This window comes from Schistocerca gregaria, chromosome 2 (assembly GCF_023897955.1).
Source record: "Schistocerca gregaria isolate iqSchGreg1 chromosome 2, iqSchGreg1.2, whole genome shotgun sequence".
Taxonomy (NCBI): Eukaryota; Metazoa; Arthropoda; class Insecta; order Orthoptera; family Acrididae; genus Schistocerca; species Schistocerca gregaria.
In genome coordinates this window covers 292,579,595-292,603,541 of record NC_064921.1, presented here as the reverse complement: position 1 = coordinate 292,603,541, position 23,947 = coordinate 292,579,595, and the positions used below count along the sequence as shown (strand labels likewise).

General features: G+C 38.1%; 1 protein-coding gene across 4 annotated transcripts in view; it reads right to left on the bottom strand.

Annotated features, from left to right (window-relative positions):
- The window catches only part of LOC126336898 (dynein regulatory complex protein 1), a 380,293-nt gene that overhangs the window by 47,337 nt on the left and 309,009 nt on the right, over nt 1–23,947 (bottom strand). For all 4 annotated transcript variants that reach the window (XM_050001020.1, XM_050001019.1, XM_050001023.1 and 1 more), the window contains 3 exons: nt 4,479–4,624; nt 4,149–4,293; nt 3,891–4,069 (listed from right to left, as the gene is read on the bottom strand). In XM_050001020.1, coding sequence (XP_049856977.1) covers nt 3,891–4,069; nt 4,149–4,293; nt 4,479–4,624 — 470 coding nt within the window. The remainder of the gene's footprint in view (nt 1–3,890; nt 4,070–4,148; nt 4,294–4,478; nt 4,625–23,947) is intronic.

Genomic DNA, 23,947 nt, shown 5'->3' with positions numbered 1-23,947 from the left:
ACTTTCAAACACTCTGCAATAACCACTCATAAGATAGACTATGACATACCAAAAATCCATCTACTGGATGTCCTAAAGAAAAAGACACCACAGGAACAAGCAACATTGGGCATTTCACAGACATAACAATCCATCATCAGACAATGCAGTCAATAAAAATAAAATACACTAATTTGAATTTCAGTTCCAATTTTTGAACTATGTTGTAGTTTGTGCAGCTGAGCATTGGTGAAGGGACACAGAAACCCATTATGTACTTTATAATCATATGAAAGGATAGACTCTTCCTGTAGGACAGTTTCGAAGACTGGAGAATCAGGCACTAGAACCAGAAAAGGAACTTTGTTTAAACTGAGACATAACCTTCATACTATCAGTGAAACAAACACTTTTAAATATCAGCTACTGACTTAATGGAGCTTATTGTCAACAAGGAATTAATCATTTGTTTGTTTTTATCAACTAGTGGTGGTGGTGGGGGGTGAGTGGTGGTGGGGGGGTGGGTGGTGTGGGATATTTTTTAAATAAATTAACAGAAGTTCTAGATAAATACTCAACAACAAAAGATAAGACAATTTGGTGTAGGTACATATGTGCAAAAACAAATGTAATAGATGAAACTAGCAGTAGGGTAACTACAGTGTCAGCATTAGTAATGGAACATGTGGTCATAAATATGGACTGCGAAGAGTGTGATGTACGAGTAAACGATCTTGGACGATCAGACAATTTTTGACAAATAATAACTATAAAATCAGGTATGCATAAAATCCCTAACTGGGAGGCCTATAAAACACTTTGATCACAAGTGAAAAGGTAATATTTTTTATTTGAAATTGAAAACTGAAGTTAGTTTGTAGTGCATAGAGAAATAAATGTAAATGCAAAATAATCTAAGTTTTTATTTTTTATTTTATTTTTCATGTCTAATTCTGTAGAATCAAACTGAGATACAAATTTCCATGGTCATGGAATGAGTCAGTGTATGAAATTAACAACAGAAAAATGAATAAGAAATAAAATAAAATATTCAAAAATCCTATGCTAACATAAAGCTGTTGAGTATTTATTAGTACTGTCAACAATTTTAACACAGGAATTTTCTTACATTTTTTCCTGAAACAGATATGAGCTGAGAAGGTGTGGGACAAATGTAGGTTGGATTTGTGTTTTGTACTAACTTTCTGAAAGCAGCTAATTATTGAGAATAAGTTCACATTGTTAGCAACATATGGTATTAAAGAAAATGTATAGTGAGAGGCCAATGTCAGAACTCCCAGACTACTGAAAAGAGGTCAATATTTTTTGCGATGGACTATCATCTATTGCAATTAGTGTTCAAGGGTAAATATAGAAGTATTCAATTGAAATGGGCGTCCCACAACAGCTTCCCATCTACACTATGTGATCAAAAGTATCCAGATACCCCAAAAATATACCTTTTTACTATTAGGTGCATTGTGCCGCCACCTACTGCCAGGTAATCCATATCAATCACCTCAGTAGTCATTAGACATCGTGAGAGAGCAGAATGGGGTGTTCTGCAGAACTCAGGGACTTTGAATGTGGTCAGGTAATTGGGTGTTACTTGTGTCGTACATCTGTATGTGCATTTACCACACTCCTACTTATCTGTAAGTCCACTGTTTCTGATGTGATATTGAAGTGGAAACGTGAAGCGACATGTACAGCACAAAAGCATACAGGTCAATCTCGTCTGTTGATTGACAGAGACCACCAACAGTTGAAGTTGTGATGAGTGACACTCAGACATCTATCGAGACTATCACACAGGAATTCTAAACTGCATCAGGATCCACTGCAAGTACTATGACAGTAAGCGAGAGGTGAGAAAACTTGGATTTCATGGTCAAGTGGCTGTTCATAAGCCACACATCACACTGGTAAGTACCAAACGATGCTTTGCTTGGTGTAAGATGTGTAAAAATTGAACAACTGAACAGTGGAAATATGTGTAAAGTGATGAATCATGGCACACAATGTGGCATTCTGATGGCAGGGTGTGGGTATGGTGAATGCCCAGTGAAAATCTTCTTCCAGCATGTGTAGTGCCAATAATAAAATTATGGGGCAGTGGTGTTATGGTGTGTTTATGTTTTTCATGGCAGGGGCTTGCACCACTTGCTGTTTTGCATGGCACTATCACAGCACATGGCTACATAGGTGTTTGAATCACCTTCTTGCTTCCGACTGTTGAAGAGCAATTCGGGGATGGCGACTGCATCTTTCAATATGATTGATCACCTGTTCATGATGCACGGCTTATGGTGGAGTGGTTACACAACAATAACATCCCTATAATGGACTGGCCTGCACAGATTCCTGACCTGAATCCTATAGAACACCTTTGGGATATTTTGGAACGCCACCTTCATGCCAGGCCAACATCAATACCTCTCCTCAGTGCAGCACTCCGTGAAGAATGGGCTGCCATTCCCCAAGAAACCTTCCAGCACCTGATTGAACGTATGTCTGTGAGAGTGGAAGCCGTCATCAAGACTAAGTGTAGGCCAAAACCTTATTGAATTCCAACATTACCGATGGAGCGTGCAATGAATTTGTAAGTCATTTTCAGCCAGGTGTCTGTATACTTTTGATCACATAGTGTATTTGAACACCTAGGAATATGAATTGTTCAGACTCATGAGTCATATGCACATTATAAGCAACCAAAATGTCAGTTTAGCTGTATTGTGTTTTAGAAATAGTAAAAATTGAGTCTTACTGTGATTTAGCATAAATTTATTTTCTAAAAGCAATGAACACATGTCTTGAACTGCATTACTTGATAAACTGCCCACATTGAACCCAATATCCTTTACTACCAAGCTACTGTTATCAACAAACAGAAATATTTTAGCAGAAAGCAGTATTAAGTGAGAAATCTAAGAATATATTACAGCCTCTAATGGATTACTTCTGCAAGGATCAGGCATACGAGATTGGATTATTTACAGATGCACAGACACATTTAAGCAGTCATTCTTCCCAGCTCCTTACTCAAATAGAACAGGAACAAAGCCTAATATGGGGTCAATGGGAATTTCCTCCACTATGCACTTCATAGTGGTTTGTGGAGTATGGATGTTGATGAAAATGTAGAAATTTGAATATATGAAGGCTATTCATAAATTAACCTCCAATTGGCTATTAAAAAAAGAAAAATAGAAAATTTGTTTTGTATACAATCTGTTGTTACATGTTGACATTACTTTTCAATATAGTCACCATCCAAATTCAAACATTTGTCATACTTTGACTCCAGCTTCTTTATCACATTGTTGCAACACACTTTTATGCATTCATGTCCACGACACATATTCCTTATCAGACGATCTTGTGCTTACATATTGACTGATGCAACACTACCTTCAAAATCTTATTTTGCAACTACTGCAGCACAGTGAAGCTACAAGCATTTCTTTATTTTTAGTAGCCAATCAACAACTGTGATACATTCCTCATTCAAATAATTATAGTATTTTGTGGGAAGTATTATATATTTGAATATTATATTCTTTTCTCTGCTATCAGATTTTTTGTTTAGTAATTAACTGTTATAAATATATCCATTTTTTTTAATGTTGCTTTATTTTGGAGTTAGAAATACGAATTGCTACACATAGCCATTTTTTTGTGGTATGCAAATTTGATACAATGTTTTCTACAGCCATGAATTAATAAACATAAAACCATTCAACAACAAGGACAAGAAAGAGAGAATCAGTGATTGAAACAAGTTGGAAAACAATTAAAAAAGCTTTTTACTGTGCCTTCCAAATAAATGTGTAAAACATCACTGAAGTTCACCTGATGGGAAGCTCAATAAAGTATGTCAAACTGAGTAGTTGAATTTTTAATAACTGTACCTCTCAATACACAATGATATTTTTGCAGCCCTGTGTATAAACAGTCCCATAACTGTATTGCTTTTGGAGAAAAAATGTTTTCAAACTTCTTCCAATATGCTGTTACATCATCTGTTGACAAAAGCCTTGACACAGTATCTCTTTTCCTTGATAAACGGGACTCAAGATTAACATATGTTCTGAAACAAAATACAAGATGAACATTATTGTTTACTAGTATCACCTGGTATCAATATTAATATTTTTTAATAAACTTACTGTTGTCTTTTGCTGCTAAAATCACTTATAAATTCTCTAAGGGCTTTCAGAACATACACAGGATTTATTTGCACGTGATGTGTTAATACACAATCCATTGTTCTATCCTTTTGTAGTGCCATCTCCTCAACAGTAGGAGGTGATGCTGTAAGCAGATTTGTGTACAGAAGTTAAAGAGTTCAAGAGTTGTAGCACAAAACGATACTAAGTCTAGTATTCTACAATGAAACTCTAATGAATTAACAAATTTGTCCATCTTTAATCAGAAGATATGCAGTTACGTAAGTATATTACACAGGTGACAGCTAATGCTTTGCTGTAATCACTCACATTTCATGGGCTTTTGTTCAGGGGTGGGCTGTGTTTCAACATGCTGTGAACTACCAGGGTGGGATTCCTCTGATATCTGTTCATCCATACTTTGCACTGATGCCACAGACTCACTAGGTGGCACAGCTGTTTCTCCAGACTCTTGACTGAAAATACGGTTATTTTTTTACACTCATATTCAACAATATTAGATTTTCCTGGATAACTGTCGTATGAAATTATATCAGCAGGAACTCAAAACTTTTTTAACAAACACAATGCACAAGGTAAACATATGAAAGACAACATAGAAGCAGTCAAAAAGAAAGAGATTTTAGTTGTAATGAGGTAAATTATACGTAAAAATGAAAAAAATACAGAAATTTAATTTTTAAACTGTATTAACAATAAATTATACTTATACTTTGTTACAACAACTAAATTTAACAAAGTAAATTAGAAGAAAGCAATTATTCTGAAAAAACTGCTCCTTTCCAGTTATATTAAATAATTTCCATTTTAGCTTAGTAATTACTTCATTACTCTGGTATTTTTCAAAAAAGTTAACTACATCCATAACAACAGAGAACTGTTAATGATACATTTCTACTCATCATGCAGCTTAATAATAATCTCTGCAACTTGCCACTTAACAGTCAAAACTTTTAAATCTTTGAATACAAATATTCAGATAATATGTAGAAGGAATGACTAATGAATTTTTTAATCTATTTTGAACTGAATGGGAAACCCATTCTCTTCATTTACACACAATGGTTGAATACCATGGCACCAAGCATATAACTCTACACTGAATACTGTGAAAGGAGGCAAATTCTACATACAAATTCTTTTTATTGCTTGCATTGTGACTGATGTATGGCTGAAATTGGATATTTTGTGTGAAAAAACCATCAACAAGTAAATGTATCGAGAAGTATGAAATGTAGCAAGATGGACTTACTCCATTCATTACCATTCTACTTTTTGTTTTAAATAGAAAGTTTCTTTCTCTTATCTTTTGACTGTTTCCAACCACACAAGCAATGTTTATGTTAGTATATCTAAAACTGCCAAATTACTATTCATACAAAGTTTTGTATAACCTTATTATTCATACTACAAATTTAACCTGGTGAGTCTAATGCCATGTTTCCTTTTAAAAGAAATCAGTAATTGAAATTGTTCCCATGCTAGGTGATCCAGCAAATGTGGTGAACAATGAACTGTTTATTCACAAAAGCCCTAGCTCATTAGAAACCCCTAATTTCCCTCTACCCCATAACTAGTTTATTTTGTCTGAGAACACAATAATTAAAAAGATATCTATACTAGAAGTTCAGGCACACCCAAATTTGCTTTCATTATTTGAGCCATTAAGCTTGTTTACTTTCCAGATTTGATATTATTCCCTCATTGCCCCAAATTTTCCACTTCAGATAATGCATTGCTTATCAAAACAATCACTAAGAATTTGACTAAATAAGAGAAATTATGAACCTGAAAATTTTACTACAAAATAGGTTATCCACCAACTAGGGCGTACAGTGAATCAGTCAAATGGTACTTTGAACTTTAACACTTTTAAAATTAGCCTATCTGTCATACAGTTGGACTCAATACAATGATGCCATTCTTTACTGTACAATAAACTAATATGTAATTAATAATGTTTAAGCACATTCATATGCCTGTCTTTATGTATTCACAATGTTGATATTGAGGATAAGGGTTAGAGAAAGTGATAAGTGTACTGCAAAAATGAGAGGTAATTTGGCCCACTGCATGTGAATGGGAAAAACGATAGAGCAACAGGGAGGGGTACTGTATACAGAAAAATGCTGAAAGAATGTTCAGAAAATAACACAAAAGAGATAGCCACTAACTATACTATAAAGACTAAAGAAAATCAAAATAGATTGTTGAAACACATGCTAAACCCACTGGGCAGAACAGGTAATTAGGATTTTGGAAAGGGCCAAATAAGGTTGGGGCAAATTTCACCTTATAATTGTAATTTATTGTGATTTAATAACATATTTACAACCAAAGCGGCACATAGCCGAACCTTTACCAAATGCAACTCTTTCATGGCTGAAGGTCTCCACACAAAAAATCTTAAAAAACAAGAAGATAAAAAAATCCAATTAAAATAGCAATAATATAATTTAAAAAAACATCTATCACTGCTAGGTAGAACTCCTCAAAGCAAAGCAGATAGAACAAACAGATGCAAGGTGCAATACTAACGGCTGAAGGCCACAATTAAGTTTCAAAATTTTAAAATACTGCAGACTTTTAAAGGCAGAAGGCCACAATGTTTAAAAAAAAGAGATCTTAAAAATCAACAAGATAAAAATGCAATTAAAAAAAGGCCAATAAAATACACTTCTGGCCTTTAAAATTGCTACACCATGAAGATGATGTGCTACAGATGCGAAATTTAACCAACAGGAAGAAGATGTTGCGATATGCAAATGATTAGCTTTTCAGAGCATTCACACAGAGTTGGCACTGGTGGTGACACCTACAACGTGCTTATATGAAGAAAGTTTCCAACCGATTTCTCATACACAATCAGCAGTTGACTGGCATTGCCTGGTGAAACATTGTTGTGATGCCTAGTGTGAGGAGGAGAAATGCATACCATCACATTTCCACTTTGATAAAGGTCAGATTGTAGCCTACCGCAATTGCAGTTTATCGTATCGCAACATTGCTGCTCGCATTGGTCGAGATCCAATGACAGTTAGCACAATATGGAATATGTGGTTTCTGGAGGGCAATATGGAATGCCATGCTGGATCCCAACAGCCTTGTATCACTAGCAGTCGAGATGACAGGCTTCTTATCCATGTGTCTGTAATGGATCGTGCAGCCACGTCTCAATCCCTGAGTCAACAGATGGGGACGTTTGTAAGACAACAACCACCTGCACAAACAGTTCAACGATGTTTGTAGCAGCATGGACTATCAGCTCGGAGACCATGGCTGCGGTTACCATTGACGCTGTATCACAGACAGGAGCACCTGCGATGGTGTACTCAACGAAATACCTGGGTGCACGAATGGCAAAACATCATTTTTTTTATGAATCCTGGTTCTGTTTACATCATCAGGATGGTCGCATCTGTGTTTGGCCACATTGAGGTGAAAGCACACTGGAAGCGTGTATTCATAATCGCCATACTGGCATACCACCTGGCATGATGGTTTGGGATCACCTCTTGTTCGCATTGATGGCATTTTGAACAGTGGACATTACATTTCAGATGTTTTACAACCCATGGCTCTACCCTTCATTCGATCCCTGCGAAACCCTACATTTCAGCAGGATAATGCACGATTGCATGTTGCAGATCTTGTACGGGACTTTCTGGGTACAGAAAATGTTAGACTGCTGCCCTGGCCAGCACATTCTCCAGATCTCTCACCAATTGAAAATGTCTGATGAATGGTGGCTGAGCGACTGGCTCGTCACAATACTCCAGTCATTACTCTTGATGAACTGTGGTATCGTGTTGAAGCTGCATGGCAGCTGTACCTGTACACACCATCCAAGCTCTGTTTGACTCAATGCCCCACTGTATCAAGGCCATTTTTACGGCCAGAGGTGGTTGTTCTGGGTAATGATTTCTCAGGATTATGCATCCAAATTGCGTGAAAATGTAATCACATGTCAGTTCTATTATAATATATTTGTTCAATGAATACCCATTTATCATCTTCATTTCTTCTTGGTGTAGCAGTTTTAATGACCAGTAGTGTAATAAGAAAAAAAAACATATATCACAGCTAAGTAGAAAGCCTCAAGGCAAAGCAGCTAGAACAAACATTTGCAAGATGCAATACTAATGACTGAAGGCCACAATTAAATTTCAAAATTTTAAAATATGTTACCATAATCTTTTAAAGGCAGAAGACCGCAATGTTTAAGTTTGAAAGAAAATTTTAAGAATAAGGTTACAAGACTGAAAGTCCACAATTAATTTGCAAAGTTTTTAATAAAAACGAAAAAATAGCTATAAGCCTTAAATTTTAGGTAGCTGAAAACAGATAAATAAATACCGGTGGGAAAAACAGTAAAGACATAGGCACTCAGAAGCCTCCAGGGGGTCAATCTGCTCTTTTTCACTTAGGTGAAATGGGTGGTGAGCCCAGCTACACTTGATCCGTCCGAACCCAACCAAGGGACAGGCACAGACCGACCGACCAAATGACTTGCGTGCCACCAATTGGCACATAAGAACTCAAATACAAAATGTTACCAATCTAATTACCCACAATCAAATATGTACAAACCTCCCCAACAGTGAACCACTGAAACAAACCACAATATGAATGGACATGGCTAGGGTACTTAAAACAGCATTCAGCTTTTATGTCCTGGGTCGGTGAACCATGAAGCTCACAGTGATCAGACAGCTCCACACATGCTTCGGCGGTGCGCAGGGACCGCCAGTGGACCCAGCTGACTGCACCACATGGAGATAACTTCCCTTGTCCTCAACAATCAATCAACTCACTCAGAATGCTGACAACATTTAAAATAGTCATCAGTGCAACTAACTCCAACCACAAACACAACCTGACAAACATTTGCATGAACACCTGACCGATACAGAACAGTAACTAAGATCACATAAAGACACATCAGGAGTTGATGCACACACACACAGCTGACTCATGAACTATCAGCAAGCCAAAACGCGTTTTCTGGTAGGATGACTGACTGACGATCCACGAAGACTGTGGCCCGGCTCAAGTGATGCTTAGTGGCAATGGTCGGGTGAGCCATGTCGGCACAGACCTCACTAGTGCCACATTGCAACTCCCGACTGGCAGGTCTGGACTAAGCTCCAGACATGTCCCAAACGAATGGCAGCCCGAACTCGTGATGCGAACTGCATAGTGGCAATGGTCAGGTGAGCCATGTCGGCGCAGACCTCACTGCTCTAACCCGACTGCAATAGTACCGCATTGCAATTCCTCGAATGGCAGGTCCGGACCTCACTTCAGACATGTCCCAACCAACTGGCAGCCCGAACACGTGAAGTGAACTCCCTAATGACAGACAATGACCAGGAAGACATAGCACTCGAGCAAAGACACTATGAGAGGAGATATATCGATACATGCTGCTAGTGCCAGTTACAGTCAGGCAAAGCAGCAAGTCAGTGACAGTGATAATTTAAATTAATGTAGTGAGGTGGAAATATGTTAAAAACAGGGTGTAAAATAGATGATGGCGGGAATATGTGCCATGCACGGCTCACCTGTGACAAAATGGAATGAGATACATAAATACAGAGAAGTAGTATTCAATAACAAGTTCTTGATAAACAGTCAAAACCAAGTGCCGCCAAACATAGAGGGAAGATAGTAACAAAGAAATGAATTGGTGCTAAATAATGAAAAAAGATCATTATACACTTAAGAGAAAACACCAAACAATGTAGACAGATTCACAGTCAAAACATATTACCAAATAAAGAGAAGAAGTTGGCAAACTGATGACAAAATAAAGATAACAGATTATCCAGTAAAGATAACAGATTATCCAATATGGGGAAAAAATCACTCTATAAAGAAAAAAAGATAACCAAACAAAAAAAAGTCGATGAACAGACAAACAGGCTTCCTAAAGAGGTAAAAAAAGATAGCCATGTACAGATAAAGGGCACTGAACATGAAAAAAATCGCTGATGATGTAGAAATGGTCACCAAATGATAAAAGAAAGTGAAGAATTCATAATACATATTGAAAAAAGAAATAGTCGTTAAACTTATTGTTAAAAATGTGCCACTGTGTGGCTGTACAGTAGCCATACAACAAAGACTGTTGTATGAGAAAGAAGAATGTTCAACAATGGAAATGAGAACTGGTAGTATATCTGTGAAGACTCTGGGACACATCACCCGCTATGCTGTACTGAAACTTGCAAAACCACTGAACTTAAGGTCAAGTTCTAGAGCAAGTTGCCTACATGCAGGTATACTGGTGCCACAATCCAAGATGTCGGCAAGCCCCGCCCCTCCTTATCAATCAATGACATCACCATCACGTGACAAACCATGTCCCCCTTTCCCTCTCACTCTTCTTCTATCCAGCTAATCACAGTGCAGTATTGAAAGGGGCAGCCAGTCAGAGTGTAACTGTTAAATTATGTAAGCTTTCTTTCAGTTGTGTAAAAATGGTGACAATTTCAAAGACTTGCAGTAAATCTGGAAAAAAAACTGCGTTACTTTTACTTGAATAGGTGCCACAGTTGCAGATATTTCCTTAAAATAGTGTTAAGTTCAAAGCTACTCACATCTGAATTATGCTCAAGTATTCATGCATGCACCCAGCCACCCACATGCACGCATTCACACACACACACACACACACACACACACACACACACACACACACACCACCACCACCACCACCACCACCACCATTGAGCAAGGGCAATGATAGACAATTGACTGGACGCTATTGACTGTAGTAGTAGTTTTGTTCATCTGTAGATCTTTTTTGGTAGGATATTCAGCATGCCTTAGTATTACATTAAGAATACCAAACTTCAATTTTTCTTTTATGTGTCCAGAAACCAATCACCGTGTTTTAGCCCACCTGCAGGGCTTCTTTCTTGCCCAGCCATAAATCATTGAGGTTGCATCTGTAGGGATAGTTTCAATAAGCCAGGTCGTGCTACATGTTTTGCACAGCACCATAATCACATATGTCATCACCCATTTTACCCTGATCTCATCTTCTCATATTTTTTTCACCAGGCTCACCCCCATTCTTCTTCTGCAGTTCAGTGTCCTCCCATGTTTTCTGGTTTGTTCTGGAGCCTTTCGGCACTACCTGTGCTGCCAGATAGTCAGGTGATTGTTCTTTAATGATTGCTTTTAAGAATTTTTTACAAGTTCTCAGTCATTCAGGCTTACACTCAGTACCAAAGAGAGAATGTTGATCATCAAATCTTTGTCTGAGCAACTCTATGAATTCATGGCATGATTTTAGGATTTAGGACTCACAAGACGAGCTCTCTAAACCTTCGGTGTTCCATTATAGCTTTTGTTGGCTTTCTTCATGTGGGCTGATCTGGTCCTTATTGGAGAGCCATATTCCGCTATAGAGAAGCATAGCACCTGTGTTTGCTGTTTATGAATTTCCACAAAATATTATTTCTGGTGCTATATTTTTCTGGATCTTTTCATAGTGGTGTTTATATGCCAGAGATCTATCCAGTATTACACCTAGATAGCTTGGTTTATCTTCGTGCTCCAATGTGGTATTATTCCAGGAAACAGTGAGCTTTTGCAAGGGAATTACTTTGATAACAGTCTGACAAATCATTGAGTGCTTTTCCAGCTTATGTTCTGTATCCTCAAATGTCATCCACTGTGCTGTGATTGCCAGGTCATCTACATATAAGATATACTTGATGTGATTAAGTACTTGGTGATCAATAGTGTACAGTATAGGGAGAGGGCCAGAATGTTTACCTGTTCCAGTCTATTATTTTAGCTTCTCATTGACTCTTCTTTCTATCAAGAACTATGTAAAATTGTCTACTTTGCAAGAGAGATTCAATGACCATGACAAAACAGTAATCTCTAAGTTTGTTATACTGTTTCTGGAAGAGAAGTATCATATGTAGAGCAGAGGTCATCCAATGTTAGCCCTGTAACCTTTTTATTTTCATACTCTTCCTCTATATGTTCTGTCAGGTACAGAATTTGGTTGCTGCATAATTTGCCAGGTCTAAAACCAGCTTGTTGACAGATAAGTCTCAGATCCATAGTATCTGCCACATGGTTCAAGTTGAGTATCCATACAATATGTACTGGTGACAAAGAAGAGATATACGTCAGTAATTCTATGGTGAATTTGGTTCCTTCTTAGGCTTCAGCAGAGTCACTATCCTTGCATTTCTCCACATCTTGGGGATCTTATAAGTATTGCAGCAGTTGTTGAGAAGCTGCAGGATACACATTTTGGTGCCCAGGCCAGAATGTTGGATATCCTCCATGCACATATCATCCACCAGCCTCTTTTCCATTTTTGACATTATTGAGGCCCTCATTGAGTCCTTTCATTGTTAAAGACACAGAATATAGGACCCTGTTGATTTTCACTTTCTGATGTTTTTTATTGAACTTTCCATTCAAGTGGAGCTGATGGGGCACTTTGTTGTGTGTTACTTCAGGGGGCTGTCTGGAGCCTTTTGGATCACACCTGAGCTTTTTGATAAGATACCATGCTATTCTGCTGCTATGTGTGATGTCCATCCTCTGCAAGGTCTTTTTCTATCTATTTAACCTCACTTCACATACTATTTCCATAAGCACTGTGCAACAATGGTCATTCTGGTATAGTTTCTTGTAATTAGTGAGAAGTTTCTTAGATCTGTTAGAAAAGCCTGGGATGAAATGCTGACTGCACCCTTGTGATATGTGTTCTTTCAAATTTCTTTATAATATTTTTACAATTGCCTCATAATTTTCACTGTAGGGGTGAGGTCCACAACGGTTTTGTCAAGTTCCTCCCATTTGGCCTTCCTCAAGTTAAATCTTCTGCAAAATGGCACTGTACTTATCTTAATTGTGGCATATATCTGTCTGTGCTGGGTCCAAGGACTGAGCTGATAAACCTTTCTACTACAGCAGTCTTGGATGTCAGAGCTGGTGATGTCGTTATCGGTCAAGACCAGATTATATGCATCACAAAACCCTTAAAATATGCATGCAAATATGCATGAAATTGCTTAAAGATGTGTGAAAAGTGTCGAAATATGCAAGATCAAATAAGATAAAAACATGGCAGTTACTGTATGCACTATATCTCAAAGTCAAACCTGTGCATCTCAATTACAGGGAAGTCCCCCCCCCCCCCCAATATCTGAGTGGTCAGTGCAACAGAATATCAATCCTAAGAGCCCGGCTTCAAATCCCAGCTGGGTCAGAGATTTTTCTCTACTCAGGGACTGGGTGCTGTGTTGTCCTAATCATCATCATTTCATCCTCATCAACACACAAGTCACCAAAGTGGCATCAAATCGAAAGACTTGCACCTAGTAAATGGTCTACCTGACGGAAGGCCCTAGTCACATGACATTTATTTTAATCATGGGGAAGGGTGCTGGCCATGCAAAAAATCAGTACATTTAGAATGTTGATATGATTTTCTGCATACTTTCTGTTGGAGGTTAGGAAAGGGGCTTTTTTGGGATTATTTTCTAAAAATTTGCCAAATGGAGCACATACCATGTTTCAATAATGCAACACGAGTGAATCACAGAGAAACAATCAATATTTACAAGGCAACTTTGAGATAAATCACATGCAGAGGAGCACCCTCAGAAGTTCTGTAATATTTTAGTTAAAAAACAACATTCAATCATTAATTTTTTGAACAGCATTAGCTTTTAATTAATGCTATTGGACAAAAGCATCATTTACAATTTATTTTACATTTTTCTTCTATTGTAAACATAAATGACCAAGAACTGTTCCAAATGTTCAGTAGTAAGATTGTGTCTACCATCACTCAAAACATTTTTATAAGCAGAAAAGAACCATTCTACATCAACTGAGGTAAATGGGCAGTATTTGAAATCGGGTGCTATGTTGGCACTTATTTTTTCTGGTAAAAGTTCACCAATCCCATTAATAAAACTATAAATTTGGCATAAGGATTCAAAGCCTGGGTTATTGTTTTTTCAAAATCTTCTTTAAGTTTCCTTGGGAACACCTCTGGCAATGAGGAGTTCACTAGAATAATTTTATTCATTGGCAGAATACATTCATTCAATGCTAAATCCCAGTTTCAACATTTTCAATACTTGCAGGTATATGGGAAAAATTAGTACTAATCACAGAAATTTCTGTTTTAATACTGGAATTATTAAAAGCTTCCTTTCACTGGCAAATTGCCAAAGCCTCTGCACTATCAAACTGACCTTGAAATGTTCATTGTAAAACAACATAGCTTTGATCCACATTCCCCAACCAGTTACTACTGGTTCAAGAGGTAAAGGTACATTTGGTAGTTTTTATTTTCAGTTCTTGATGCAAGCAGGAGCCTCCAGAAACACTTTCTTTGTGGATGAAATCAGTTTATTTATATTTACAAAAGTCGAATGTACTTCTTCAGCAAGGTGATGTACTCAATGAGCAAAGCACATCACATGAATCAAATTGGGATAAAATACTTGGAGGGTTTTCCTGATTTGATCATATGGGGAGCAGCATATGAAATAAACATGAACACCCTTCCATCTGCAGAAGATTCTGGAAATATTTTTCTAATACCCTCATTCCCAAATATGGTGATTGTAGAATGATTTACTTTTTAAAGTTCTTTGCAGGCCACTAAATAGGCAGAAGAAGGCTCTTCTTTTATATCACCAACAATTAAATTTGTAATGCAACAGCCACAAGTGTCTGTGGTTTCGTCAACTGAAATCCAGATAATGCTGTCCTTGAGTTCATTGCATATTTCTTCCAGAACATTTATGTAAATTGTCGGTATGTAATTTCTATGCAGTGTTGATTCATCTGGTGTATCTGGATTTAAGCAGTATTTGCAGAGGAAGCCTTTGAAGATAGGGTTTGTAAGTTTGTGAAGAGAAATATTGCCTGCAATAAAAGCTTCACAGAGATCCATGTTAAACCGACTTTTTAGGTTACCTTTGGACAAATCCTTGCTACTGAAACTTACTGTTGTCATGTCCTTTCTTCTGAATTCCTGTGATATGATATGCTGGTCTATTTGAAACGCTTTTTTTTATTTTTATTTATTTTCTCACAAGCTTGACAGTATAAAACATTCCATCACTTGATGTAAATATTCCGTAAAAAGCTAAACTGATGCAATGGATGTGTGACTAAAAGCTTGCATAGTTTAATTTAGTTGTTGCCAATGCATATGGTATGACAGCGGAGGGAATTAACTGGACATGCGAGCATAGGAGCATTGAATCTGTCTGCCTGTTCCTGTTCCTCTTCTGTAATGATTTCGCTAGGCAGTAGCCTCTCAGTTAGCAATTGCATGCAGTTCTAGATCACGGTCAATCTGTGAGACATCAAAACTAGATGAAGCTAGAGACTGTCTGTCTGTATTTTTTAAGTATTGTAAACACAGAGTGGAAATATGCATCATCACTAGTTTTTAGTTTAAATATGCAGTAACTGGTGAAAAGGAGCCAAATGTGCAAATGCAGATGCAACTTGCAAGTGTTTTTAATTAAGTCAATAGTTATTGGGATTACAGTCACACTTCCATATTTTACTCATAAAAAAGTTTTGGGGTCATTAAAGACGGTGAAACCACTTGTGTATGCTCACACCTCCTGTATGTGTCCATTCTCATCTATTTCACTGAAGCTCCAGTTAATGGTGTTGCAATTGAAATCTCCTATGAATATGGTATTTTGGTTGTTAAAAGCTCTTAGTGGTGAGAAAGCGAATTTTTCTCCTGGAGGTTTGTACACAGATGTGACAGTGAAGTTTCCACTTTTGATAATTTGTATTTCAATGCCACTATATGTGGTTTCAGCAACAGCTATCATGATCACATCTGGTCTATTTAATATGGCTCTGCGTGTTTGGGTTATGGTGCTTCCATAGCTAGACACATTCTTTGCACTTTCGGTGCTTTTCCTTCTCTACTTCTGCAAGTTTCTTGAATGCATAATACATCCCACTTATGTGTTTAGCATTGTGTCAATAAGAGGGTTTGCTGGTTCTTTGTTATTCCCTTGACGTTTAGGCTCACAATCATCAGAGTTGGCTCTGAGAATTGCCTATTTTGCTTCTGATTTGTCTTGAAGATAGGTTACTTGGTAGTGGAAAGGCTGGCATTCCCTGACCTATTTTCTGCTTTCCCACTTCAAGAATGCTCCATTGGCTTCCTACCTTGTCCCCCACAACAACAAAAATTAAGTCATTCATTCATACAGACATTTACATACATACAGGTGTACTATGACAAAGATGGAACACGTGGTCGTGATCTTATAGTAGGAATAATCCCAGAATTTGGGTGAAATAATTTAGGGAAACCATGGAAAATCTAGATCAGAATGGCTGGAAGAAGATTTGAGCCTCCACCCTCCCAAAGAGAAGACGACTCTGTTTAAAACTGTGCTGCCTCATTTGTTTTATCTTCTTCTTCTTCTTCTTGTTGCGGGGTTTCTACAGCTGTTGCCGCATCCCACATCTGTCAACAAATGCTTTGATATTGTCGTTCTTCCTCATCCTCTCCCTCTCCTCTTCTCTCAATTGCTTCTGGGTTACCTCTCAGCCACACTTTCTGTGGTAATCCTCTTCTTCTACTTCCAGGATGTTGCCATTATAGTGCTCTCTTCGGCCATCTGTCTTGATACACTCTTTTGACATGCTAGCTGTCTTTGTTCTATTTTATCCATATTACTATATTGAGTCTGTGACCTTTTCTCATTTCTTACAAGCTCAAGTTGGAAAATTCCACAGGTTCTTCCAAGTGGTCCAGTTCTAACTCTCTAACACTCTTTTCATTTCTCTCTGTGAGTTCCCAGCACTCATTCCCATAGATTATTATTCATTCCATGACGGATTTGTATAAATAAATTTTTACCTTAAAAACTAATTTTTGAGAACCAAAGCATACGATTTAATTTTTGGATATCTGCCCTTCCCTGCCCGATCTGATGCTGGATAGTTCTATCACATCTTCCATCACACATTAGTAAACTATCCAGACATTTAAACTCTACACAATTTAATAAGATGTCCATCAATGTCCAGGTTATTTCTCTGTTGCCCACAACATAGATATTCCATATTCTCAAAATTAATTTTCAAACCCCACTTTTTATACTCTTCTACCAACTTCCTAAGCATGAAATGTATATCCTCTTCATCATTTGCTCCAATGACCTGATCATCAGCACAGAAAAGTATGTACATACATTGGGTCTCTACTTCAATATCCATGTCTGTGCACTTTCTACACCACTGGTTCAGTGCCTTCTGCACATACATCTTAAAGAATGTAGGAGACAGCATCTTTGCTTCAGTCCTTTACTTATTCTGAAGGTCTCTCTCACAATTTCTTTCCCTAGTTTAATGATACATTCTGCTGATAAAGTTTTGGCAGTTCACTAACCACAGCACCTCAAACAATAGCTTTAGTGGCACTGTGTTACATGCTTTCTCAAGATCTATGAAGTCTTAATGACTGCATAGATTCCTTTCCAATATCTACTCCACGTTATGTCTTAGGGTAAAATCTGCTTAGTGTATTCATCTCTTGGTCTCCCTCTAAGATTTTTACCATCCACACAGCCCTCCAAAACCAAATTGGTGATCCCTTGATGCCTCAGAACATGTCCTACCAACCGATCCCATCTTCTGGTCAAGTTGTGCCACAAACTTCTCTTCTCCCCAATCCTATTCAATACTTCCTCATTAGTTATGTGATCTACCCATCTAATCTTCAGCATTCTTCTGTAGCACAACATTTCGAAAGCTTCTATTCTCTTCTTGTCCAAACTATTTATCGTCCACGTTTCACTTCCATACATGGCTACACTCCATACAAATACTTTCAGAAATGACTTCCTGACACTTAAATCTATACTCGACATTAACAAATTTCTCTTCTTCAGAAGCGCTTTCCTTGCCATCTCCAGTCTACATTTTATATCCTCTCTACTTCGACCATCATCAGTTATTTTGCTCCCCAAATAGCAAAACTCCTTTGCTACTTTAAGTGTCTCATTTCCTAATCTAATTCCCTCAGAATCACCTGACTTAATTCAACTACATTCCATTATCCTCGTTTTGCTTTTGTTGATGTTCATCTTATATCCTCCTTTCAAGACACTGTCCATTCCAAGTCCTTTGCTGTCTCTGAGAGAATTACAATGTCATCGGTTGAATCTCAAAGTTTTTATTTCTTCTCCGTGGATTTAAATACCTACTCCGAATTTTTCTTTTGTTTCCTTTACTGCTTGCTCAATATACAGATTGAATAACATCGGGGAGAGGCTACAATCCCGTCTTACTCCCTTCCCGACCACTGCTTCATTTTCATACCCCTTGACTCTTATAACTGCCATCTGGTTTCTGTATAAATTGTAAATAGCCTTTCGCTCCCTGTATTTTACCCCTGCCACCTTCAGAATTTGAAAGAGAGTATTCCAGTCAACATTGTCAAAAGCTTTCTCTAAGTCTACAAATGCTAGAAACGTAGGTTTGCCTTTCCTTAATCTTTCTTCTAAGATGAGTCATAGGGTCAGTATTGCCTCACGTGTTCCAGTGTTTCTACGGAATCCAAACTGATCTTCCCCGAGGTCAGCTTCTACTAGTTTTTCCATTCTTCTGTAAAGAATTCGTGTTAGTATTTTGCAGCTGTGGCTAATTAAACTAATTGTTAGGTAATTTTCACATCTGTCAACACCTGCTTTCTTTGGGATTGGAATTATTATATTCTTCTTGAAGTCTGAGCGTATTTCACCTGTCTCATACATCTTGCTCACCAGATGGTAGAGTTTTGTCACGACTGGCTCTCCCGAGGCCGTCAGTAGTTCTAATGGAATGTTGTCTACTCGGGGGGCCTTGTTTCGACTCAGGTCTTTCAGTGCTCTGTCAAACTCTTCACGCAATATCATATCTCCCAATTCACCTTCATCTACATCCTCTTCCATTTCCATAATATTGTCCTCAAGTGCATCGCCCTTGTACAGACCCTCTATATACTCCTTCCACCTTTCTGCTTTCCCTTCTTTGCTTAGAACTGGGTTTCCATCTGAGCTCTTGATGTTCATACAAGTGGTTCTCTTATCTCCAAAGGTCTATTTTTCTGTAGGCAGTATCTATCTTACTCCTAGTGAGATAAGTCTCTACATCCTTACATTTGTCATCCAGCCATCGCTGCTTAGCCATTTTGCACTTCCTGTCGATCTCATTTTTGAGACGTCTGTATTCCTTTTTGCCTGCTTCATTTACCGCATTTTTATATTTTCTCCTTTCATCAATTAAATTCAATATTTCTTCTGTTGCCCAAGGATTTCTACTAGCTCTCGTCTTTTTACCTACTTGATCCACTGCTGTCTTCACTACTTCATCCCTCAAAGCTACCCATTCTTCTTCTACTGTATTTCTTTCCCCCATTCCCGTCAATTGTTCCTTTATGCTCTCCTTGAAACTCTGTACAACCTCTGGTTCTTTCAGTTTATCCAGGTCCCATCTCCTTAACTTCCCACATTTTTGCAGTTTCTTCAGTTTTAATCTACAGGTCATAACCAATAGATTGTGGTCAGAGTCCACATTTGCCCCTGCAAATGTCTTAAAATTTAAAACCCTGTTCCTAAATCTCTGTCTTACCATTATATAATCTATCTGATATCTTTTAGTATCTCCAGGGTTCTTCGATGTATACAGCCTTCTTTCATGATTCTTAAACCAAGTGTTAGCTATAATTAAGTTATGCTCTGTGCAAAATTCTACCAGGTGGCTTCCTCTTTCATTTTTAGCCCCCATCCATATTCACCTACTATGTTCCCTTCTCTCCCTTTTCCTACCCTCGAATTCCAGTCATCCATGACTATTAAATTTTCGTCTCCCTTCACTATCTGAATAATTTCTTTTATTTCATCATACATTTCTCCAATTTCTTCGTCATCTGCAGAGCTAGTTGGTATATAAACTTGTACTACTGTAGTAGGTGTGGGCTTCGTATCTATCTTGGCCACAATAATGCGTTCACTATGCTGTTTGTAGTAGCTTATCCATTTCCCTTTTTAAATTTTCTAACCTACCTGCCCGATTAAGGGATCTGACATTCCACGCTCATATCCGTAGAACGCCAGTTTTCTTTCTCCTGATAACGACATCCTCTTGAGTAGTCCCCACCCGGAGATCCGAATGGGGGACTATTTTACCTCCGGAATATTTTACCCAAGAGGACGCCATCATCATTTAATCATACAGTAAAGCTGCATGCCCTCAGGAAAAATTATGGCTGTAGTTTCCCCTTGCTTTCAGCTGTTCGCAGTACCAGCACAGCAAAGCCGTTTTGGTTATTGTTACAAGGCCAGATCAGTCAATCATCCAAACTGTTGCCCTTGCAACTACTGAAAAGGCTGCTGCCCCTCTTCAGGAACCACACGTTTGTCTGGCCTCTCAACAGATACCCCTCCGTTGTGGTTGCACCCACGGTACGGCTATCTGTATCGCTGAGGCACGCAAGCCTCCCCACCAACGGCAAGGTCCATGGTTCATGGTTTTTTTTTATATATTTGTCTTTGATATGCTAAGTTTTACTCTGAAAGAAATTCCTCCCCATCCCACATACATTTATTTAATAATTTGCTTAACATTGAAAAATCCAGGATGAAATGTAACAGTATTATGAAAAAGATAGTGGACACTCCCCGTATAGAGGAGATACTGTCACAGAAAGCCACAACAAAAAGACAGTCATAATGTGAGCTTTCTGAAGTCTTTTTGCTGTGCTTATCTGTGACTTAGCATACTAACCTTTTCATAACATTTTTAAATAACTTGCTTAGATATTCATATAGAATGTTTGGGCCCTACCTCAGTAGTTCTGATGATTTACCAATTTCCATTTGTGTAGGCACCTGCTGCGCCTCTTACGTAGTTATTTTCTCTACCTTTTCACCCTCCTGGTTCAAATGCATATTTCCCTACACTCTGTCCTTTCTTCTATTAACAGTCCTTTGAAATGATTCCCCCGCTCTATCAGACTAATAATCAGGTGTGCTCTTTCTTTCATTTCTTTCCTCAGTCCTCCAATCATTTCCATGTTGCCGCCACTTTTGTGCCCCACTTGCATTGGTCAGCTTCCTAATACTTATCCTCCCACATATAATTTTTCCTTTTGCAGATGTCCTTTTTTACTCCTCTATTCATTCTCACAAACAAGACTCTATCATGTTTGTCCTGTCTTCTCATCCAATTACCATACAACATCTTTTTTTTAGGTTCACTTGTTCTCCAATGCTTTGAGTCCACCGTTGTGGGCACACTTTCTTTCTGCCCCAGTGTTTCAAATGTTGCTTTATATATACATTTTTAATTCATTGGTACATATGTTCTGCCATTTCTTTTTTCTAAGTGCCTCTGTTTGTTTGATACCTGTAATTTATAAAGAAATTGTACAGACTCTTGTTTTAAGCTATCTAAGTTGTATCTCACAGTATCCACTGTTTTATTTTATCTCTAGTGTACAATATTGTTTTACAAATAAATTTTTAAATAATTTGAAATGCTAATGCTATAATGCTCATTCATTTCTCAATCCCAGCCACTGCACACACTATGTGCACTATTAAGTGACATCAGGACACTCTGTGTATTGCAACTACCCATATGCTAGCTTGAAAAAATGAGTCGAGCTCAGAAAGATGGTAAGATATTAATACTATGCAATGTATAGCTTCTGGGAGTTTTTGCAGAAAAGATAAAAAGCAGGAAAAATATAGTGTTCCATGGAATGATATATTTTTACTACAATTATCATTATTTATCCGTCACATTTTTTACCAAATTCCTACTCTGTCCTATCTAAGTAATCCTTCAATGTGTGGAATGTATTGCTTAACATATACTTTTTAACTGCCTTTTTAAATAAGTTTGTTTTAGCAATTTACTTAATCACATAGGGCAATTTATTGCATAGTTTTATTCCTTGGTAGAAAATGCTGTTTAGAGTTTTAACAATATTATGAAAAGAATAGATTGCTATTCACCATAAAGATGACACACTGAGTTGATGACACACTGAGTTGCAGACAGGCACAATTAAAACATTGTTATGCATTGAGCTTTCAGCCAAAGCTTTCTTCAGAAATGAAAACACACACACATTCCCAGAAGCAGGCACACCTCATGAACACATGACTGCTATCTCTGGCCACTGACACCAGAAAGCAACTCTCTCATTGAACAAAAGCAGCAATCTGCAGAGGTGTGGAGCAGGGGCAGGGATAACAGGGTCAAAGTGAGTGGGGTACGTGCTGTCTGGCAGGCCTACAGGGACTAAATGGCAGCACAAGAAGGCTGCCAGATACAGTGTCAGCAGACTGTGGCTATGGGGGATGGAGCAAGGAGGGGGAAGTGAAAGTGGAAAAGTAGAGGAGTGCAGATGGGGAAAGAATCAGCAGGTGCATTGGCACAGAGCAGTGCACAACAAGGATGAGAGTATGTGAAATGGGAGGAAGTGGTAGGACACAGGAGGTGCAAAATGATTGGTGGAGGGTGTGGGGCAGCAGGTTACCATAGGTTGAGTCCAGGATAAATTTAGGAGCAGAGAATGTGTTGTATGGATAGCTCCCAATTGCAAGCTCAGAAAAACTTTTGTTAGAGAGAATGATCCAGATGGCCTGGGTTGTGAAGCAGCCATTAAAATTAAGATGTGATGTTCAGCTGCATGCTGTGCCACTGGGTGGTCCTTATTGCTCTTGGCCCAACTTGGCAGTGGCCATCCATTCTAGTGGACAGCAGGCTGGTAGTCGTACCAACATAAGAAGCTGTTAAATGGTTACAGCAGAGCTTGTCTATGACATCACTGGTTTCACAGGTGGCCCAGCCTCTGATGGGGTAGGGTGGACTGGGCAGGTCTTCTACAGGTACATGATACCTGTGGAAAGAGGTTGCAATGCACCCACTGATCTTTCATTTCCTCCCCAAGAGCCTCCCTACGCTGCATCTGGCAGTCTTGTCCTGCTGCCATACAGCCTTTGCAGGTTCCATAATGCATTACTCATCTCTTCTATCCTTTTACACATACCCAGCTATTCCCTCCACTTCCACATCCCCCTCCAGATTGCTGTTTTCATTCAATGTGACAGCTGCATTCTGGCTTCAGCAGCCAGAGGTAGTGGTCATGTAAGCATGAGGTATGCCTGCTTGTGTGAATGTATATGTGTTTTCTTTTTCAAAGGAGGCTTTGGCTAAATGTTCAATTTGTAATAGTCTTTTACTTGTGCCTGTCTGGAGCTATTTGTGTCATCTTTATAGTGAGTTCCAATCTATCCTTTTTCATAACGCTATTGATTTTCCAACAAGAACTTTCCATTCTATGTTTTTAGTTTTGTGTTTATTTTCCATTAGTAAACATAAGTTTGATCTAGATCCTGTTTCATGGTCATGGTCAGAGCTGTTTGTGCATTAATTATCAATGTTATTTTTTGTGTTTTCAGCTAACTGGTAAAGATACTCACTTGGTGCAGTTAAAATCGATTGTTTTAAACAGATCTTAACAATGAGCTTGACAATAATTTGTGGTTATTATTTTTATTGCACTTTTCCACAGTGTGAAAATTGTGTTCCTATTTTGTTTATTTGTTCCCCAGAAAATAAGGCTGTAGCTAAGAACTGTGTGTACATATTAATAGTATATGAATAAAAGATGCTAACTATTACATACAGATGACAGGCTATAAGCATATAAAATGCCGATGACATCTCATTTACAAGTAACT